Source organism: Leuciscus leuciscus (assembly GCF_965113295.1).
Source record: "Leuciscus leuciscus genome assembly, chromosome: 1".
Taxonomy (NCBI): Eukaryota; Metazoa; Chordata; class Actinopteri; order Cypriniformes; family Leuciscidae; genus Leuciscus; species Leuciscus leuciscus.
The window spans coordinates 29,370,780-29,391,021 of NC_138725.1; the positions used below are offsets into that span (position 1 = coordinate 29,370,780).

Consider the following 20,242-nt stretch of genomic DNA (forward strand, 5'->3'; position numbering starts at 1 on the left):
TCCCGTCGCGCTGACAACTGGTGCCATCGTCGGCAGTGCGTGCCCACCAATGAGTGTAAGTTGCCTTGTGTGCTTATGTTATAATTATAGTAGGTAGTCCAGGCTCGAACATGTATGGCTTTGTAAAACAAATTAAGCTGCTAGGAGCATCCTTTCCGGCTGTAGCGGTGACAGTTGAGTGTGGCGACTGCAGCGAGCTTTCCCGCGAGTGGGCGTGGTTTCAGCGCAGCCAGCGGACACGCCCCCCAGCGTTTGAGAGCAGAGACTACTGCTCATTTTTTCAAGATTTTGATCGCTTATTTTATGTACTTGCCGGCTTTTTTATCATTCAAATTTGGCTGGGTGGCTAATAACACATTTTTCTGTGGTGTGACAAACTCAGAACACATACTTAATTTTGACTTTACAGGGACATTAATGGTTTCCCCAACAATTCTTTAAAGTCCCCATGAAATAAAAATTTACCCTATTTACTTTGTTAGCGCATATTACTAGTCTTGTGGTGAACAATTAATCTGTGCAAGTAAATATAATATATTCAATTTTTTTTTTACCATGGTAATCTTTAAAGCAGGGCTCAGTAGTTTCGGGATTTCTTCGCTGTATTCTCGCTTTTTGCTCGCAGGTTTCTCTCTAGAGCTCCCCCCACAGCTTCGGAATAGATATTTGACAACACTGTAGTAAAATCTTGGCGATTCTCAGACACCTGGGCCCGGTTTTTCAAAAGGTTTAATCCGGATAAAATTGATCCGGATTTAGTAATCCTTTTTTTTGCGATCTGTGATCACGTAATCCATCTTACTTTTGAGCCAGTTTTTCAAAGCAACATCGGACTGGATCAATCTGATCCGGATAGGAACTTTTCAGGATCACCAAATCTGGATAACCAGTGCTCAAACAGGATAGGAAATCACAATGTAGAACTATAGATATGTAAAGAGCAACAAGTAGAATAGCCAGTGTGGGGTCAATATAAGTTTATTTTTATTTGAAATGAAAACACACACATTTAAAAAAAACTAAAAACAAGAAAAACCCCACCCCATCCTCTTCCAGCAGTCCGCTCATCTGAGACCTACAACACAAACACTGTACATTGAGGATATTTATAACAAGTTTCAAATATAGATGTATTGAATTAAAAAAAAAAAGACTTAAAGGTCCCATGACATGAAATTTCCACTTTCTGAGGTTTTTTAACATTAATATGAGTTCCCCTATAGCCTGTATATGGTCCCAAAGTTTCTAGAAATTTTAATCGGTGTAAATCGAGCTTTTGCTATTTTTCTCTGCCTTTGAGAAAATGGAAGCTCAACCGGGCTGATCTTGAATCTCCTCCTTATGACGTTATAAGGAGAAATGTTACCTCCCCTTTCTCTGCTTTGCCCGCCCAGAGAATATTTCTCGCCCATGAGAAAATGAGCTAGGAAGTAGAACGCGCGCGCGCGATTTTAGTTTGTCCACGAGAGATATCATGGCTTTTGAGCGAGCGAAGCATAATAATTGCTCAATAATTGGATGTACAAATGAACATCGAATGGTCAATACAGAGCTGGGCTTGCTGAACGTCGGACAAGTAAGTCAACAAATTATATATAAGTGTGTTGCTTTACTGTTTATGGTTACCTAGCTTGTTACACGTAGAATGTGGCTGTCACATTAGCTATGCAGTTTCTTGCGCTAATGTAAAGGTAGACAGCATCAAGTTACACACACTGTAACGCGAGTGTTGTACATTTCTTTGTTAACGTTATTTGGATAACCGTTTTCCTGTTGGTTATATGGCGCGCGCGATATCTGCATTTCAAGATCGCAGAGCTTGATGTAATTGTAATAAGATAAATTACAGACATTACAGATCTCTCATGAAAAGGCAACAGTAGGTTCGCGTTAGCTACATGATAATAACTGTAAACCATCCGAATAAAGTACCGTATCCAGACATAATATTTTAAACTAACCATTCGGAAACGTCCTGCTGGAGCCGCTGAGTTGCAACTTCTTCATCCGTTGCTTCTCCATCTGGGTCAGATTCTGGGTCAACCTGAAATGCTTGAATGACTGCGTGTCTTCGTGCCATTGCAATATATCCAACATAAACAAACATGCACACCACGGTACCATTGCGCAAGATGGTCAAGACCACACCCACCCTCCACCTTGCGCCGCCTTTCTCCTCCTCATTAGTATTTAAAGCTACAGACACCGAAACGGCCCGTCTGAAGGAAGCTCATTCTGGGACTGGCTGAATTTTTGGAAAGAGATTTTAGATACAGTACTAAGGACCACTAAGGTCTATATTAAAGCCTACAAAAAGTAGCATGTCATGGGACCTTTAATGTCAAATACTCCACAACAATTTCAGACTTCCTCATCTGATGTGGAGAGACCAGCTTGTCTGAGCGTAGCCTTTAGGAGGCGGATCTCAAGTCTGGCCTTGGTTTGCTGCAGTTTGGTCAGAGTCAGTTGTTCCTCTGCCCTTTTAGTCTCTTTTTGCAGAAGTGCCTTGTAATCATCATCTTTGTTTGATGAAGGGCGCTTCAAGCCTTTCCTCTGAGATCCTGTGGCAACTACCACTGGCTCAACCAATGAGGATCCAGCTTCTTCCTCAGGAACAGAGCTGAGATTCAATATAAATACGCTCTCTGGATCAGCCTCAGGAGGAACTGGCAGATTCCCCTCATCCTCCTCCTCAATCGAAGGCTCGCCATCCCTTGAATACCATGGAGAGCTTGCGACTTCTCACCTCCAATGTCGAGGACCACATCTGTGTAATCTCCCCTCTTAAATGGCTTGTTGCCTGTTTGTGGGTTTTTGGCTTCAGCAGGGTCCTTTGTTGCACTGGCCTTAAGATTCTTCCACCGCAATTTGATTTGGTCTGTGGTCCTCCTCTGGCCAGACCCTATGGCATTCACATTTTCTGTGATTGAAATCCAAACATCATTTTTCTTTTTGTTGGTATCCTTAGCAGAATTAAAACTTCCCACTATTGTTCCATAATGGCACCGAACACCCTCTAGTAGTGCATTGGTTTCAGCAGCAGTGAAGTTACAGCTTCTTGAGTCCATGGTTCCGTTGCTTTACTATAGTGAACATTGTTCATCAATTATAGGCCTTGGGTCCAATTGCCTCAATTGAACACAAGCCAAAACTAATCAGTTGTAATAGGTGTGTTTGAAAAGACCAACTACACAGCCATATAAATCAGCCTTTCTCAGAGGATTCACAGAGAGACAGTGAAATGGCAGGTGTTGTCCGGTTTTGCTTTGGGAAGGCTGATATAGAGTACCTTGTGAACCTTCTCAGGCCAAAACTTCAACACAGAACCCAAAGGAGTCACGGTCTGTCTGTGGAAGACCAGATCCTCATTGCTCTCCGATTTTATGCATGTGGGACTTTCTATCAAGTTGTTGGTGACTATATGGGAGTGGTGAAATCAGCTGTGTGTGATGTGGTGAGAGATGTGTCAATCGCACTGGCCAGCCTGGTCAATGAATTTGTTTCTTTTCCAAAGGACAACCAGATTGCCCAGGCCAAGCGCAGCTTTTTTCTTTTGGGGAATATGCCCAATACTATTGGAGCAATCGACTGCACACATGTGCATATACAAGCACCTCGTGAGAATGAATGGGAGTTTATAAACAGAAAGGGGAGGCACAGCATCAATGTCCAACTTGTGTGTGATGCTGACCTCATCATCACCAACTGCGTTGTCAAGTGGCCTGAGTCTGTCACGCATCCTGAGGGATGAGTTATGGTATATAGCATGCGCTCTATATAGAGACCTCCAAACCAACCGACCGGATGACATAATAGGAGACAGTGCCTACCCACTCCTACCATGGCTGATGACTCCTTTTCTAACAGCAAATACACCGGCGCAGGCACGCTTCAACACTGCTCATTGCAGAGCAAGATGTGCAATTGAGCGTTTAAATGGAGTTCTTAAGAGGCGCTTTGCATGCCTTAACTACCTGAGAGCGGAACCACAGAAAGCATGCAACATAACCCTTGCCTGTATTGTCCTGCACAACATCGCTACTAAGCGCAATGTCCCTCTCTGTGCTGACAATGATACACCTAAACCCCTTGGAGACCCTAACCAACCTCCTGCATTCTGCCAGAACGAGCAAACAGGACGTGCAACAAGGGACGCAATAGTTAGACACTATTTCTGATTTGGATTTGTTTTGGATTTCAAAAATCAGTGATTGCCATTCTTTGCATTTTTTTGGTTATTCTGTAATCATTGCATGAATCACTAATAAATATTCTAAAAACAAAAATATTTTCGATTGTGATAAATATATATATCAATTAGTGACAGAATAAAATGTATTGTTTTTAGTCAATTTTGACAGCTGTTTGGGGAATTATTTTATGAGGCCAAACTCTTTCTTCTTTGCTGTAGGCCTATACTGAAAGGCTGAATACGTTAAAGCCTACCTAATCACTGTAGCCTGATGGATGAACAAATAAAATTTTTGTAAAATCTTGTAAGATACTGCATGATCCAAATATAGTATTATTTGATACATTTTTAAAGTTTTCATTACATTTTGGGCATGAAATCCACGCTGAATCCACCCTTCTGATGGGATCAGTTTAATCCAGATTTTTTGGATCAAAGTGATCCAAATCCTACAAAAAAGTTCTGAAAAACCCAAACTAAAGGTGTTGGAGCTACATTAGTTTGCTTTCAGTAGTGGTAATTTTGTTAATTGATTTGTTTACTATTATAATTTTGCTCACATTAGTAATATATATTTTGGTAATATTCTTTTGTTGTTTGTTTAGTTAATTGTTTTATTTATATGTTTAGTCTTTATTTTTTGGTTAGTTTACTAACTACAATGTTTGATTTAGACACCTGAGGGCAGTAGTGGGCACAGGTAAAGGTGAATATAGGTAGGAAGTGGGAGGTGATCTGTAGCACCTGGGTGATGGGCATATGTTTTTTTACCAGCGTGAGAGATGATGTATTGTTTTGCTCAGTTGGAAAAATAAATCAGCCACAACTTTGAATTAGCCTGGAATTGGACTCATTTCTTGCCTGCGTGCATCACCTGCCCAGGGTGCTATAAAGGTTGTCGTTTGAAGTTTGATTTAAGGTTTTTTTTTTTTTTTTTTTTTTTTGACAAACGGCCACTACAAAAGGTTTGATCCGGATCAAAACCAAGATTGGATTACGTGATCTAATCCGATTATGTAATCCGTTTTTTCTTTTGAAAAACCCATTTTCAAGATTTGATCCAATCCGTTTTCCAAAATCCTAGTGGATTACTTTTGAAAAACCGGGCCCTGGGCCCTGGGCCCAGTTTTTCAAAAGTAATCCAGTGGGATTTCGGATCACGGATTGGATCAAATCTTGGAAATGGGTTTTTCAAAAGCAAAAGAGGGATTCTGAACTAAGATCAGATCATGTAATCCGATCTTAAATTTGATCTGGATCAAACCTGCCCTTTGGGTTTTTCAGAACTTTGAACTCGGTTTGGGATCTATTTGATCCAAAAAAACAGGATTATCCTGATCCCATCAGAAGGGTGGATTCAGTTGTGATTTTTCGAACCAAATAAAACCAGAGAGTTTTTTTTTTTAAGTGAATGATCACAAAATCAATGTTTACTGATGATATACATTTCTTCATATTTGAAGCATATATGAAGCATGTCACATCTAATGAGATATGGTAAAACAACAAAATCTACAATTTAACATTATAACAAAATAAGGAAATTAAAATGTTTCTGTTTATTACAGTGTTTCTGTTTCTTAAAATTAAAATAAACAATGGTTATTTGTGGCCACCGGTATTTTGCCAACTGTTGTTCTTTGCTAAGCCAGTAGGCTACACTGTTGGTTCCATTTAAGGCTCTAGTAAACAGGATTTGGTGATCCTGAAAAGTTCCTATCCGGATCAGATTGATCCAATCCGATGTTGCTTTGAAAAACTGGCTCAAAAGTAAGATGGATTACGTGATCACGGATTGCAAAAAAAAGGATTACTAAATCCGGATCAATTTTATCCGGATTAAACCTTTTGAAAAACCGGGCCCAGAGGCTAGTAAATCAACGACCTCAAAGCAGATGGGACAATCTTTAAAACGTCGTCTTCATTCGGGTTCGGAAAGCATGAGGGAGCGCAATAATGACAGCATTTTAGCAGATTTCTTTTGGCCGTAAAGCAATTGTTTACATCGCGAGACCTGATATCACGCGAGACTTCCTGACGCGGTGGCCGCCGGCCCGCCGGCTCAAAGTTGCAAGTGCGGATTCTCCGCTCACGGGCACCAGGGGGGTGCGAAACGACCACCATTCAACCCGAAATAAGTAATAGAACCATTCCAATGACTCCGAAGCTATTCAGTTAAGGTAAAAAAGTTACTTAGTTCACCTTTAATCAAAATCTGAAAAGTTACTTCCGGGTCTGGAATGGCGTCTTTTTCTGATGACGCGGGTTTGACAGCTTGGTTTGAAAACGCTTAACCATTCCCCTCAAACCGTTAGTCTGCTATGAGCAGAGATGGAGAGGAGGAGCGCTAGAGTAAAACCCTGCCCTCTGTTCAATATTCTGTTTCACTTGGAAATATGTCATAACACTGGAGAAAAGTCGTTTGCAACTTCCGGTTCACGGGGACTTGTGAAAGGTGAACTACTTTTTTACCATAACCGAACAGCTTCGGAGTCATTGGAATAGTTATATGACTTTTTTCGGGTTGAATGGTGGTCGTCTCGCACCCCTCGAGCGCCTGTGAGCGGAAAAACCACCCTTGCAACTTTGGGCCGGCGGGCCACCGGCCTCAGCGTCAGGAAGTATCGCGTGATATCAGGTCTCGCGATGTAACGAATTGCTTTACGGCACTGCACATACACACAATAGACCAGGGGTCTCCAACACGTCGCTCGCGAGCTACCAGTAGCTCGTGGCCTGATTGAAGGTAGCTCGCCAAGACGTACTTTTCATCCAATCAGAGTCAGGCAATATAGACGGGTGTCCCACCCCTCCAGTGCAAATTAAGTATTTATTTGACATGCTGTGAGATAATTTTTTTATATGTTTTTGATTTATGAACATACAGATGTAATTACACTAGCCTACAACAGAATAACAAAACAAAAAAAAACTATCGACATATAGATGCAACGTCAATGTTTCAATTTAGTAAGTCATCATGCTTATAATTTGAGAAAAAAAAACTATTAGCTTGAGAACGTTGCATCAGAAAGAATGAGTAAAGACATCAGTCAAGCAAAGAAAAGGAAAAAAACATACTATTTTCATGAAGAATGGGAAAGTGAGTTTTTATTTACAAATGTAGGCGAAAGATGTGTGTGCCTAATTTGCGGCGCTAGCATTAACATAGAGCGTTCACGGGAACTTTGCACGAGACTTTCCTGTGGGTAGCGGGCTGCGGACTGAAAAGGTAAAACAGCTCAAAGCAACACTACAAAAACAGCAATCTTGATTCACCAAACCGTTAAAAAGAGGAAATGCTGTTACGGAGGCGTCATTTAAAGTGGCGCGCATCTTAACAAAACACAAGAAACCATTCACCGATGGCGCCATGGTAAAGGACGCGATGACAGTAGTGGCCGAAACTTTATTCAAGAACCACAAAAGCAAGGCGGAAATTATGTCTGCTATCGCTGATGTCCAGCTCAGTGCCAACACCGTGGCAAGGAGAGTTTGCTTCAGATGCGATCGGACAATTAGAACATGGAAAGATGTACGTGGTTTTCACTTCAGTGCGACGAATCGGTGGACTTGAGTGATACAGCTCAGTTGGCTGTTTTCATTCGGATGGTTTTTGTTGATTTTTCCTCCAAAGAGGAGTTTTTGACATTGCTGAAAACTACGACCAGAGTCGTCGACATCTACAACGTTTTCAAGACGTATTGCGTGGAAAAACGCGTGCCCCTTGAAAAGCTGGTATCAGTGACTACGTTTACATGCAGCCAATATCCGGGTTATGGTCGGGTTAGGGTCACTATTTGGGTTTCTAAAACATTCGGAATAACCCGTTTACATGCGTGAGCAGAGAGAGTTACAAGAATGGAATTTGTAATCAATTGGCAATATCCCGATGTAAACGGCGACGCACGGTTAGCGTCTGGACGTACGGACAACCTTAAGACGCAATATGCGTCATTTCCGATTCTTCTTCCTGTATCCAAAGACAACAACAACAGCAGCAGCACGCGGATAATGGATAGTTCGGGGCAGATAGCGATCGCCTTTGTTTGCGCTTTCCTCCTCGCTCCAAAAGTCTGGTGCTGTGCTGCGTCTCGCCATGTTTACCTCTATTTCTTGTTTACTTCCGGTATACTGCACGCGGGTTTCTGTATGCGCTGTCCCTACTCAAAAGACCAAGATTCCTTGCGAATAGAACATGCGCAGAACACACAAATCAATGTTCCTTTTGATGGGGATATGCCGATACGCGTTTACATGACCAAATATTCGGGTTAGAAAAGGGGTACCCCAGGGTTTCATATCCGGGTTTTTAAAAACCGGGATATGAGCATATGGGTCATTCCAGAATTGGAGGACATTTCATGTCCCACCTATGAAATTTCAAATAATCTATGTATAATATACAAAAAAATGAGTCACTGTGTAAAAAACACTTGTCCTGAAACTAAATAGACTTGAAGATTTTTTTTTTCCTAAATATTAATGAAAATAAAAAAAAGTCTATAGTACCCACTTAAATGCCATTTTTCTCTTGTCCCACCTTCTAGATGACCAAATTGAATGTTAAATATAACTGTTAAAATACATTTAAATATCCCTTTTTTTGCATGATTTTGTTTATATATGCCTCTTTTAATTGTTAAAGCATTTTTTAAATTGATATAAATATTTTAAATAATAGAAATGTTGCAATAAAGTTATGTCCCCAACATCGTGCAACCCTGTTACCGAAATATTTAGACTGGCAGAAGAAGAAGAAAAAAAAACAGTGAGTGACATGATACACAGGAAATAACATCACTAAGCAGTTTGCCACCAGAATGGGTAGAACAAAGGTATATTCTCTCTTTGATTTTTCATGTTATTATACAATTTTTAGCCTTGATTGAATGTGTCACTCTAACAAATGCAACCCTGTTACACTTATTATCAGAATAAGACAAATTCATTTGAAGGTTTTCTTCTTCTTTTTTACATAAGTAAGTTTGTCCTAAAGACAACAGTTAGAGCTAGCTAAACAGCAAGTTTCTATTCATGAGAAAAAGCTAACATTAGCATTAATTTGCACCATAATTAGAGTAACAGGGTTGAATCTCCTTCAGTCCACTCATAAGGGACAATCTATTATCAATAGTTCATGTGACCGGTCTTCATTTAATTTACAAACTAAATATTTAGCATCTTAATTAATAAAAATCAATATTAGAAGAATAAATTAATGAAATATTTAGTGCTGGGAAAAAATTAATCGCGAGTAATCGCATCCAAAATAAAAGTTTGTGTTTGCATAATATATGTATGTGTACTGTGTATAATTATTTTGTATATATAAATACACACATATGCATGTATTTATTTAATAAATATTTGCATGTATATACTGTATATACATTTATACATAATTTATATTATATATAAATATAAATAATTTATATATAAATAAATAAAAATCTTAAATATATACATGCATATATATTTATATATACATATATAAAATAATTATACACAGTACACACATATATATTATGCAAAACACAAACTTTTATTTTGGATGCGATTAATCGCGATTAATTTTTTCCCAGCACTAAAAATTTTAAAAGAATAATTCCAGAATACAAAATAATGAAAGAAATATAACAAATGATAATAACAAAAGGAGAGAATTTGAGTGAAATATTAACAAATATTAACAAATATAACACCCATTACATTAAGCTAAATAATTAATATAATTTTGATTATAATTTAGCATACATTTCATGTTATTAATGTATTACCCTGTAACTTTTCGCAACCCTGTTACTTAAATTTCAACCCTGTTACCGTATAATTTTTATTAAAATAATAATAAATTACCTTTTTTAGCTTACAGGGGCTTGAGCTATTGTCATTACCGTAGTTTGAAGGATTATATGCATTATGCATTTTAGCAAATACTTGAAAATATATGCTGAAATCAGTCAAATAAAACATGTCAAAAGTAAAAAATTTGGCAAAGATGGAACTCAAAAGTTACTGAAATGAATTTAAATCAATTTAAATCAAGTGATATCTAAAATTAAATATTTATATAGAGTGATTGTGACTTTCTATACCTAATGGCAGGAAATTATATTTAAAAAAATCAATAAATATACTTTTTTCGGGTTCCTGAGTATTGGTAACAGGGTTGCATCCAGCACAAAAAAAAAAAAAAAAAAGTGTGCCTTTGATACCTGAGCTGGACGAATCAAATTATTTAATGGTATATTGCCTGTTTTTATGAAATACATAATAAAAAATAGTAAAATAAAGGGCCAATTTTTCCAAATTATGGATGCCTAAATGTCCTCCAATTCTGGAATGACCCATATCTGGGTTTTTGCCGGTGTTTACATGGCCGTGCACGACCGGGTTATTGCTAATATCCCGGTTTTGAACGGGTTATTGGCTGCATGTAAACGTAGTCTATGACAACAGACGGAGCACCAGCCATGATAGGGCGCCACTCTGGATTTATTGCGCATTGCAAGAACGACCCAAATTTTCCTGCATTTCTGAACTATCACTGTATCATTCATCAGCAGGCAATCTGCAGTAAGGTTATGTGCTTTGATCATGTCATGACACCGGTTGTTAAGATTATTAACTCAATTTGCGCAAAGTCCAAACAACACAGATGTTTCAAAGTGTTTCTTGATGAACTTTCTGCAGAGTATGGTGATCTCTTATTTCACACAGAAGTCAGATGGTTGAGTAGGGGAAAGGTACTTCACCGCTTTATTTCCTTGCTGAGTGAAATTAAAGCTTTTATGGAAGCAAGGGGGAAGACACCAACCTGATGCTGGGTGGCTGCTTGATCTTGCATTCTTGACGGATGTGACAGAGAAACTCAATCAGCTCAATCTTCAGTTACAAGGTAAAGACAAATCCTTATGTGACATGATCAGTGCTGTGAAGGCTTTTAAAGCAAAATGGTCATTTCACGTTCATCAATTGAAAAACAACAGATTGCAGCACTTCCCTTCAGTGTTGAAGATGTTAGAAAGCCACGCAGATGCTACTGAAGTTTTTGATGTACACAAGTATTGTGACCTCCTGTCCAGGCTTGGGCAGGAATTTGAGGGACGGTTCAGTGATTTTGAAAAACTTGAGCCATGTGTGGCATTTGTTGCCAACCCTTTTATGGAGATGGACATTGAAAACATTTCAAAGCAGATAGCTGAACTCTTCAATGTCAGTGCTTTAGAGATGGAGATGGAAGTTATTAATCTCCAAAATAATATCCATTTAAAATCTCAGCGACATTTACCACATTTCTGGAGTCTGGTAGACTCAGGAGTCTACAAGAACATTCACCAAGCTGCACTCAAAGCATCTGCTTTATTTGGATCTACATACCTTTGTGAAGCAGCATTTTCTGATATGAATGTGATCAAATGTAAATTCAGAACAAGACTGACAGATCAACATTTGAATGATTGCATAAGAGTGAACCTAAGTGCATACACACCAGCATATACCTCTCTTGTGGAAACAATGCAGTGTCAGTCAGCTCATTAAATGTAAGAAAATGTGAATGCACATCATATGTGTCCCTTCATGAACTTTTATTATTTATACTCTTATTTAGCATACATTTTAGTTCAGAATGAAGACCAGCATAAACATTTGAAATTGTTCTGCTGTTTGTTTCCCAGTTTAATTTACTTTGAACATGACTTTTATTAATGCATACCATAACATGAACCATATAGTTATGTGTAGCCAACAAAATCTGATTCTGTTCGGTAAATTTAAAGAATGAAATGAGTTTACAAAAACTCAGATGTATTTCAGGCATTTTTGCTGAGAGTTATAATGATGAACTATAAACAACTGGTATGTTTAGCCAACAACTTCTCTGATACTGTTCTGTAAATTTAAAGAGTTAAATGAGTTTTCAAAAACTCAGGTGTAGTATTTTTTGCTCAATTTAGAGTTAAGATGCACTATAATTATGTAACTGTTATTTGTTGACAACTATAGGATAATTAGCAAAAGTACTGTTTGAACTTAACTGTTTTTTTTTTCTTTCACTCTGACATTAAAAGGTGATGTATAATAGAGCCCTGCACGGGCCTCAAATCTAGGCCCGAGCCCGGCCCTGGCCCAAGATGCTCAGGCCCTAGCCCGACCCGTGTTCGACAGCTCATCAGAATTATCAGCCCGAGTCTGACCCGAGCCCGTTTTTTTTTCACAGCGGCAGACTGACATTAAAATATGTCCGTTTTGTTAGTTATGTTTCTTTTCTTTTCATTTCTTTATTAAGTTAATTTAGACAAATGTTTGGAGCATTAAAAAAAAAAAAAAAAGAAAAAAAAAGACGACCAAGCAAGCCGAGCCAACAGCGAGTAAAACATGTTTGATCAATTTAGCCTCTCAAATCAATGCTAATACTTTACTTAGCTACAATAAAATCCATAGATATAAAACACTTCAAACATATCACACAGACAGTTAGGCTACTTAGTTTAATATTTATTTATTAAACCACAGTAAGTAATTTTTATAAAATATACATTTAAATATAAATATACAAATAAATATAAATATTTATTTGTATATTTACATTACAAATAAATATTTTTATTTATAAAAGTATTTTTATAAAATATACATTTTTTTTATAAAAAAAGATATTTTTTTATTAAATTAGGGAGGGAGGGAGGGACACTGGTTCAGAATGAATTAATTTGTGTCACTAGAGAGCAATGCTGAATGAAGCTTCGAGTAATGAACCTTTGGCTGAAGCAATGGGCTGTGAGGGCTCAGTGGTTCAGGAAGCCTCATTTTGACATTACTAGTCAAGGGTCAAGAGTCCAACTAAAGCAAACGCTAACCACCATCATGGTGACTTTAACATACACCTATTGACTTCATTAAAACGGAAATGAAATAAAGTCAGTCTGGTTAGTAATAAGTGAAGCTGGTAATGCTGTTTTTTAATTTTCTGCTGATTCTGCTTGAATTAAGGGCAATTTCTTCATTTTAGGCCTTTTAAGCCTCATGGTGTGAATGAAACCTCAAACTGACTAGAACAAACTCTTTGAAATGTATATATGATACTGGATATCAAGGGTGAAACCAACGGTTAATAATGTAGACAGACAGCAATCTCATTCAATGCCAGTCATGTGTGCAGTGAAATATAATTTTTGGTTTTTGGGTGAAATGCTCATTTTCACTCAATCTCCTGTTAATCTTGAGTACCTATAGAGTAGTATTGCATCCTTCATATCTCCAAAAAGTCTTTAGTTTTATTATATTTATAAAAGAAAGATAGGCTGTACCGAGTCTTTCCGGAAAAAAAACGAGCGGCTGGAGGCGGGCCGTGTGGGCGGAGCTAAAGCTGTGCTAACGCGCCGTGAGCTGTGCTAACGTGAGCAGTTTACTCACCGCCTGGTTCCAATGCACAACCGTGAACCTTTATCATTGTGGCTCGATCCTTAAGCTTTAGACAATCTGCAAATCCGTCGATCTGGGCTTTGTTTATAAAACAATCATCGTCGAAATGCAGGGAACAAACAGTCCCCGTCCCCCCTCCCCCTTAAGCATTTAAAAGCTCTGTTGAGAAGTTTAAAACCTGGAAAGCTCTAAAAGCAATCCATATCAGGATGCTTCATGAATTTCAGAACTAAAATGAAGAAAATTAAAAAAGGACAATGACAATGAAATGTTGATAAAATGAGTAAAGAGTTTTATCAATATTACAAGAAGCAAATACAAACATTAAGAAAAAGTGAAAGCGATTTAGACAGATCTCTCTCTTTACTGACTTATAAGAGCATCTCAAGAGAAGAAGAGAAGAAAAGAGTCCAGTTTCAAAGATACATGAACGTATATCTTGCGTTTCCATGGAAGAGTAGAAGTGAAAGAGAAACTATGTTCTAATGAAAAACAATGAATGAACTTTGGACTGATGCCCAATGAAACTGATTACCGCACTGATCACAGTTAAATGGTCTTTCTTCAGAATGAGTAGATGTGATTTCAGAGAGAAAGCCTGAGCCGCTTCTTCCCATTGCGAACTCTCCTGTGAATCTTCAGACTTGATTTTCATGTGAAGCGTTTTTTACACTGAGGGCAGGAGACTTTTTTTGGCTTTTGTTTTTCCTTTCTTGTTCACGTCCATCAGGCCTAAAAGAAACATTAAATCAAGAGAGATTTTAAATGAGAGACAAACTTGAAATGAAAAGTGAAGCTCAAAGTCAAGATCACTGATGAGTTCAATAGTCATTTTAATCCCATCATATCTGGTCAACAACTGCTGTGCACGATTATGATCTATTTTAATATCATGAAGATAATTTGTGTTATAAATCACTAGTTTGGTCATGGAACTCTAGATCTGTAAGCAATCACATCATTTCCAACATCTTTCTAACATAAACAGAGGAAGAATCTGGAAGCTTCTCGTCTCTGTATTCTTGATAAGCACCAGAGCAAATACAAAAACATGAACTGCTGTTAGAAAACATAAAAATACTGTTTGACGTTTTATCTTTACCATAATAAGCAGTGTCAGAAAGAGAAAGTTGCACAGCACTGCTGTGTATATTGCTTTATTTCTGCTTGTTTTGACATAAGCACCACCTACTGCCAGAGAGTGATTTTGCAGTGCTCTGAACAGACAAATCACATCACAATCAGACAGATTTTATTTATATCACACATTCATGTTGGGTTGAACACGAGTTAATAGAAACCAATCAAACAACAAAATGTCCGTTGCTCATCGTGGCTGTTAAGAAACTAATGAATGAATGAGGCATTTATATAGCTTTTACTATGTACTACACTGCCATGCAAAGGCAAAATACGGTAACGTTGCTTTTGGTCAAAAATTAGTTATTGATATTTTTGGCACATTCAAGACTCCTTTGTAATGTGGATAAGAAGATTGAGTCAATTCCGTTGTTTTTTCAGAGAAAATAATGGGTTGTCTTAATATTAAAGTGTTAGTTCACCCAAAAATGAAAATTCTGTCAGTAATTACTCACCCTCATGTTGTTCCAACCGCGTAAGACCTTCGTTCATCTTCGGAACACAAATTAAGATATTTTTGATGAAATCTGGATCACTTCTCCAGGCTGCTAGGTGACCGAAACTTAGTTATTAAAGAGATCGTTAATATAGTCCAAGTGACTACAGTGGCTCAATCTTAAGTATATCAAGCGACGAGAATACTTTTTGTGCGCAAAAACAAACAAAAATAACGACTTTATTCCGTATTCATTTCCTTCTCTCTGGGCCTCGAGTTGTTTCACGTATACTACAGCGCGTTTTCTGTGTTACACGTCACCACGTAGGCTCACTATTGGCTGACGCTGGTCATGTGTGTGATGCGTGATGACGTGTAACACAGACGCGCTGCGCAAAAACACTACATGAACCAAATAGAGGCCCAGAGAGAAGGAAATGAATAGTGGAAAAAAGTCGTTATTTTTGTTTGTTTTTGCGCACAAAAAGTATTATCGTCGCTTGATATACTTAAGATTGAGCCAGCAAGGTGGGCCAGCAAGTTTCGGTCACCTAGCAGCCTATGGAGAAGGGATCCAGCACTCAGATTTCATCAAAAATATCTTAATTTGTGTTCCGAAGATGAGCGAAGGTCTTGGAACAACATGAGGGTGAGTAATTACTGACAGAATTTTCATTTTTGGGTGAACTAACCCTTTAACTTCCAAAAACCCATGAGAAACCAAGGCAGAACTTTGGCTTTGTTTTGGAACGCTCAAATAGAATTACGGTACTCTGCCTTTGTTTAGCCGCGTGTCAATATGAAGTTACTGTGACGGTGTTCTATCACATATTGCTACCTTACCAGATTGTATGGTTTTCTGCCTTTGTTTTACTGTCAATTAAAATTGAAATTATGGTGTAGCCTGTGTTGCCTACTTTGTACAGCTTCCATTAGTCCCTGTATCTTCTGATGTCCCCAGAGCTTTGTCCTGCACAAACGCGGTCATGCCATAGAAGATGAATACAACAAAGAACTAAAGCCCCGCCTCACCCAGTTCGGGTACCTGACCTGGTTGAAACACTCATGCATCTAGCTGGCAGATTGCCAAAACTTCGCCGGCTCCTTCAGCACCGCCCTAAACATGGTCGTGCCGACGCAGGAATAATATATCACAGGGAATGTCAATAATGAAGCAACAAGTATACTTGTGCATACAACATCAGACCAGCTGTTACAAACGGGTTAAACCCATCACAGCGCCCGGAATAAATCCGCGGGACGAGCGAAGTGCACAAGTACAATAATAGGGTAGACAGCTGAAACCACCGCATAATGAAAAGACGCAGAACACAGAAGGTTGTGCTATAAATGCATTAGTCGTCGAGGTAGTCCAGAACGTGCTCACCACTGATAGTCTCAAAAAGCACTGTTTTTCGTGACCGTGAACGTGAGGAGCGCGACATATTAAAGGGATACTCCACTTTTTTTGGAAATAGGCTCATTTTACAACTCCCCCAGAGTTAAACAGTTGAGTTTTACCGTTTTCGAATCCATTCAGCCGAGTTTCTGATATTTAGAAGAATATCAGTAACCAGACAGTTTCTGGTCTCATTGACTTTCATAGTAGGAAAAAAAATATACTATGGAAGTCAATGAGACCAGAAACTGTCTGGTTACTGATATTCTTCTAAATATCAGAAACTTGGCTGAATGGACTCGAAAACGGTAAAACTCAACTGTTTAACTCTGGGGGAAAAATGAGCCTATTTCCAAAAATAGTGGAGTATCCCTTTAAAACACGAATCTCAGGAAGCGCTTGTGATGAGGGCTAGCTAAATGTAAAAGTATCTTTCAGATTTACCACTATAAACCAGGTCGAATGTGCATGATATTCTGTTTTATCGTGATCATTTTGAAAGTGCGCTTAGCAAGTCTTATGCCACTCGGTACCAATTGAAGATAGCCCACTGCAGAGTACTGTAATTCAAAATAAATGCCCCTTCCTTGAACTGCCATCTTACCGTGGTGGAGGAGTTTTAGTACCCGAATGACCCTAGGAGCTATGTTGTCCGGGGCTATATGCACCTGGTAGGGTCTCCCAAGGAAAACAGGTCCTAGGTGATGGGTCAGACTAAGAGCAGTACAAAAACCCTTATGATGGAAATAAGATTGAGGACCGTGACGTGGCCCGGCATGGCGCAGCCGGGACCCCCCCCTGGAGCAAGGCCCTCCCGTGGGCTCACCACTTGCAGGAGGGACCGTAAGGGACCGGTGCTTAGAGGATCGGGCGGCAGTTTAAGGCGGGGGCCTTGACGACCCAATCCCTGGACACTAGCTCTAGGGATGTGGAATGTCACCTCGCTGGCAGGGAAGGAGCCTGAGATTATGCGTGAGGTTGAGCGGTGCCGACTAGAGATAGTTGGGATCACCTCCATGTACGGCTTGGGCTCTAGAACCACACTCCTGGAGAGAGGATGGACTCTTTACCACTCTGAAGTTGCCCATGGTGAGAGGTGGCGGGCTGGTGTGGGTGATCTTATAGCCCCCCAGCTCATCCACCATGTGTTGGAGTTCACCCCGGTGAATGAGAGGGTTGCTTTTCTGCGCCTTCGGGTCGGGATAGGTCTCTCACTGTCGTCTGCACCTACGGGCCAAACGGCAGTGTAGAGTACCCGGCCTTCTTGGGGTCCCTGGGATGGGTGCTGGAAAGTGCTCAAACTGGGGACTCTGTCGTTCTACTGGGGGACTTCAACATCCACGTGGGCAGCAACAGTGACACCTGGAGGGACATGATTGGGAGGAACCAATTGAACCCAAGCGGTGTTCTGTTATTGGACTTCTGTGCTAGTTACAGCTTGTCCATAACAAACACCATGTTCAAGCATAAGGGTGTCCATCAGTGCACGTGGCACCAGGACACCCTAGACCGGAGGTCGATGATTGACTTTGTGGTCGTTTCATCTGGCCTCCGGCCGTATGGCTTGGACACTTAGGTTAAGAGAGGGGCGGAGCTGTCAACCGATCACCACCTGGTGGTGAGTTGGATCCGATGGCCGGGGAGGAAGCTGGACAGACTCGGCAGACCCAAACGTACTATGAGGGTCTGTTGGGAACGTTTGGCAGAGTCCCCTGTCAGAGAGATTTTCAACTTCCACCTCTGGCGGAGCTTCAATCGAATCCCGAGGGAGTCTGGAGATATTGAGTCCGAGTGGACCATGTTCTCCACCTCCATTGTCGACGCGGCCACTTGGAGTTGTGGCCGTAAGGTGTACGGTGCCTGTCGAGGTGGTAATCCCCGAACCCGGTGGTGGACACCGGAAGTAAGGGATGCCGTCAAACTGAAGAAGAAGTCCTATCGAGCCTGGCTGGCTTTTGGGACTCCTGAGGCAGCTGACAAGCGGCCGAAATGAGCTTTCTCCGCAGGGTGGCTGGGCGATCCCTTAGAGAAAGGGTGAGAAACTTGGTCACTTGGGAGGAGCTCAGAGTAGAACTGCTGCTCCTCCACATCGAGAGGGGTCAGCTGAAGTGGCACGGGCATCTGTTCTGGATGCCTCCTGGACGCCTTCCCGGGAAGGTGTTCAGAGCGCGTCCCACTGGGAGGAGAGCCTGGGGAAGACCTAGGACACGCTGGAGGGACTATGTCTCCCGGCTGGCCTGGGAAAGTCTCGATGTCCCCCCAGATAAGATCTGGAGGAAGTGTCTAGGGAGAGGGAAGTCTGGCCATCTCTGCTTATACTGCTGCCCCCGCGACCCTGCCCCGGATAAGCGGAAGAAGATGGTATGGTACAGTACAAAATAAATGCCATGATTTTTTTTAATGGTGATCACCAACCAAATATTGATAATGTGGAAGTTACTCCCTTTTGCCTTGCCATGACTTCTCACATTTTGCTGACAATACAAAGGCAGAGTACAGTAACTCTAAAATAGAGGTCAAAAGTGTTATACTGTTATACTGCCCTACAAAGGCAAAAGACCTTAACTCGCTAGAGTGTGGAAGTGAGAAAAATGACTAAAGATTTTTAGTTGTCCCGCCAAATTAATTATAGGTAGGACACTGGAAATCTGCCAATTTGATGTTTTAGTAATGACAATTATCTACAATAAAAAATCTTGAGCTCAAACTAGGGCTGGGAAAAAAATCGATTTGATTTAAAAATCGAGTTGGTAGGTCAAATCGATTCATATTTTCAAAAAATCGATTTTTTTGATTTTTTTCCTCCCCCTCTTCAGTATAGCGTACAATACATACATTTTGCATTCGTCAAATCTTCCTTCAGGGTTTCCCTAACATGCTCCCTGGCGCAGCCCTCGATGCTTCACGACATCACGACAAAAAGACTAGCATATATAATTTTTTAACGGTCCTCCACGGCGACGGCGCGCGAGGTAGAGACTGTGTGTGTTCGCGAGTGAGTGAGCGAGTGTGTGTGCGCGAGAGTGAGTGAGTGTGTATGTGCGAGTGAGTGTGTGTGTGTGTGTGTGTATGTGCGAGTGTGTGTGTGTGTAGGCTATATGTGCGAGTGAATGAGTGTGTGAGACGGCTCGCGATGACTGGTCGGAAAACAACGTGTAGTCTGACATGTTTCTTGTCCACGACATGACAAGATTTTTAGGAGTCAAAATCGTGTAATCTGACACAGTGACTATCGTAACAGACAAAAGAATCGTGTAATCTGAACCAGGCATAAGAGTTACCTGAGGATTTTTTGTTGATTTATTAGCTCAATCCAAATACAGTATAAATAATTTAGATGTTTAACAATCTTTGTTGCACGCACAGTGACTTTTCAGTTAGAGAAAGGGTTTGCCTTTGCAATTTTTGTTTATGTTGATGCACAAAAATTAAATACAATAAATATATATTTTTAAAATATATTTACAGGTCGCAGTTATTTCGTTTTAAATGGGGGGAAAAATCGAATCGAATCGTAAATCGAGTTTTTTATAAAAAAAAAATCGCAGATTTTTTTAGGGGAAAAAAAATCGCCCAGCTCTAGCTCAAACTTGACTTTTGACCACTATTTTTAAAGTTACTGTACTAGAGATGCACCGATTACAAT

At 39.9% G+C, this 20,242-nt stretch overlaps 1 protein-coding gene and 1 pseudogene across 9 annotated transcripts in view; one reads left to right on the top strand and one right to left on the bottom strand.

The window, feature by feature from the left end:
* The first annotated feature begins 461 nt into the window (after positions 1-461).
* LOC309487378 (putative nuclease HARBI1) lies at positions 462-4,447 on the top strand (annotated as a pseudogene). Its single transcript has one exon. The product of its transcript is annotated as a putative nuclease HARBI1 (transcript).
* Positions 4,448-12,854: 8,407 nt separating this feature from the next.
* The window catches only part of LOC309498713 (uncharacterized protein), a 170,939-nt gene continuing 163,551 nt past the window's right edge, over positions 12,855-20,242 (bottom strand). For 6 of the 8 annotated variants that reach the window (XM_082169583.1, XM_082169595.1, XM_082169596.1 and 3 more), the window contains one exon: positions 12,855-14,353. In XM_082169583.1, the coding sequence (XP_082025709.1) occupies positions 14,260-14,353 (94 nt within the window). In that variant the 3' untranslated portion in view covers positions 12,855-14,259. The remainder of the gene's footprint in view (positions 14,354-20,242) is intronic. The other 2 variants (XM_082169598.1, XM_082169597.1) reach the window with 1 other exon arrangement.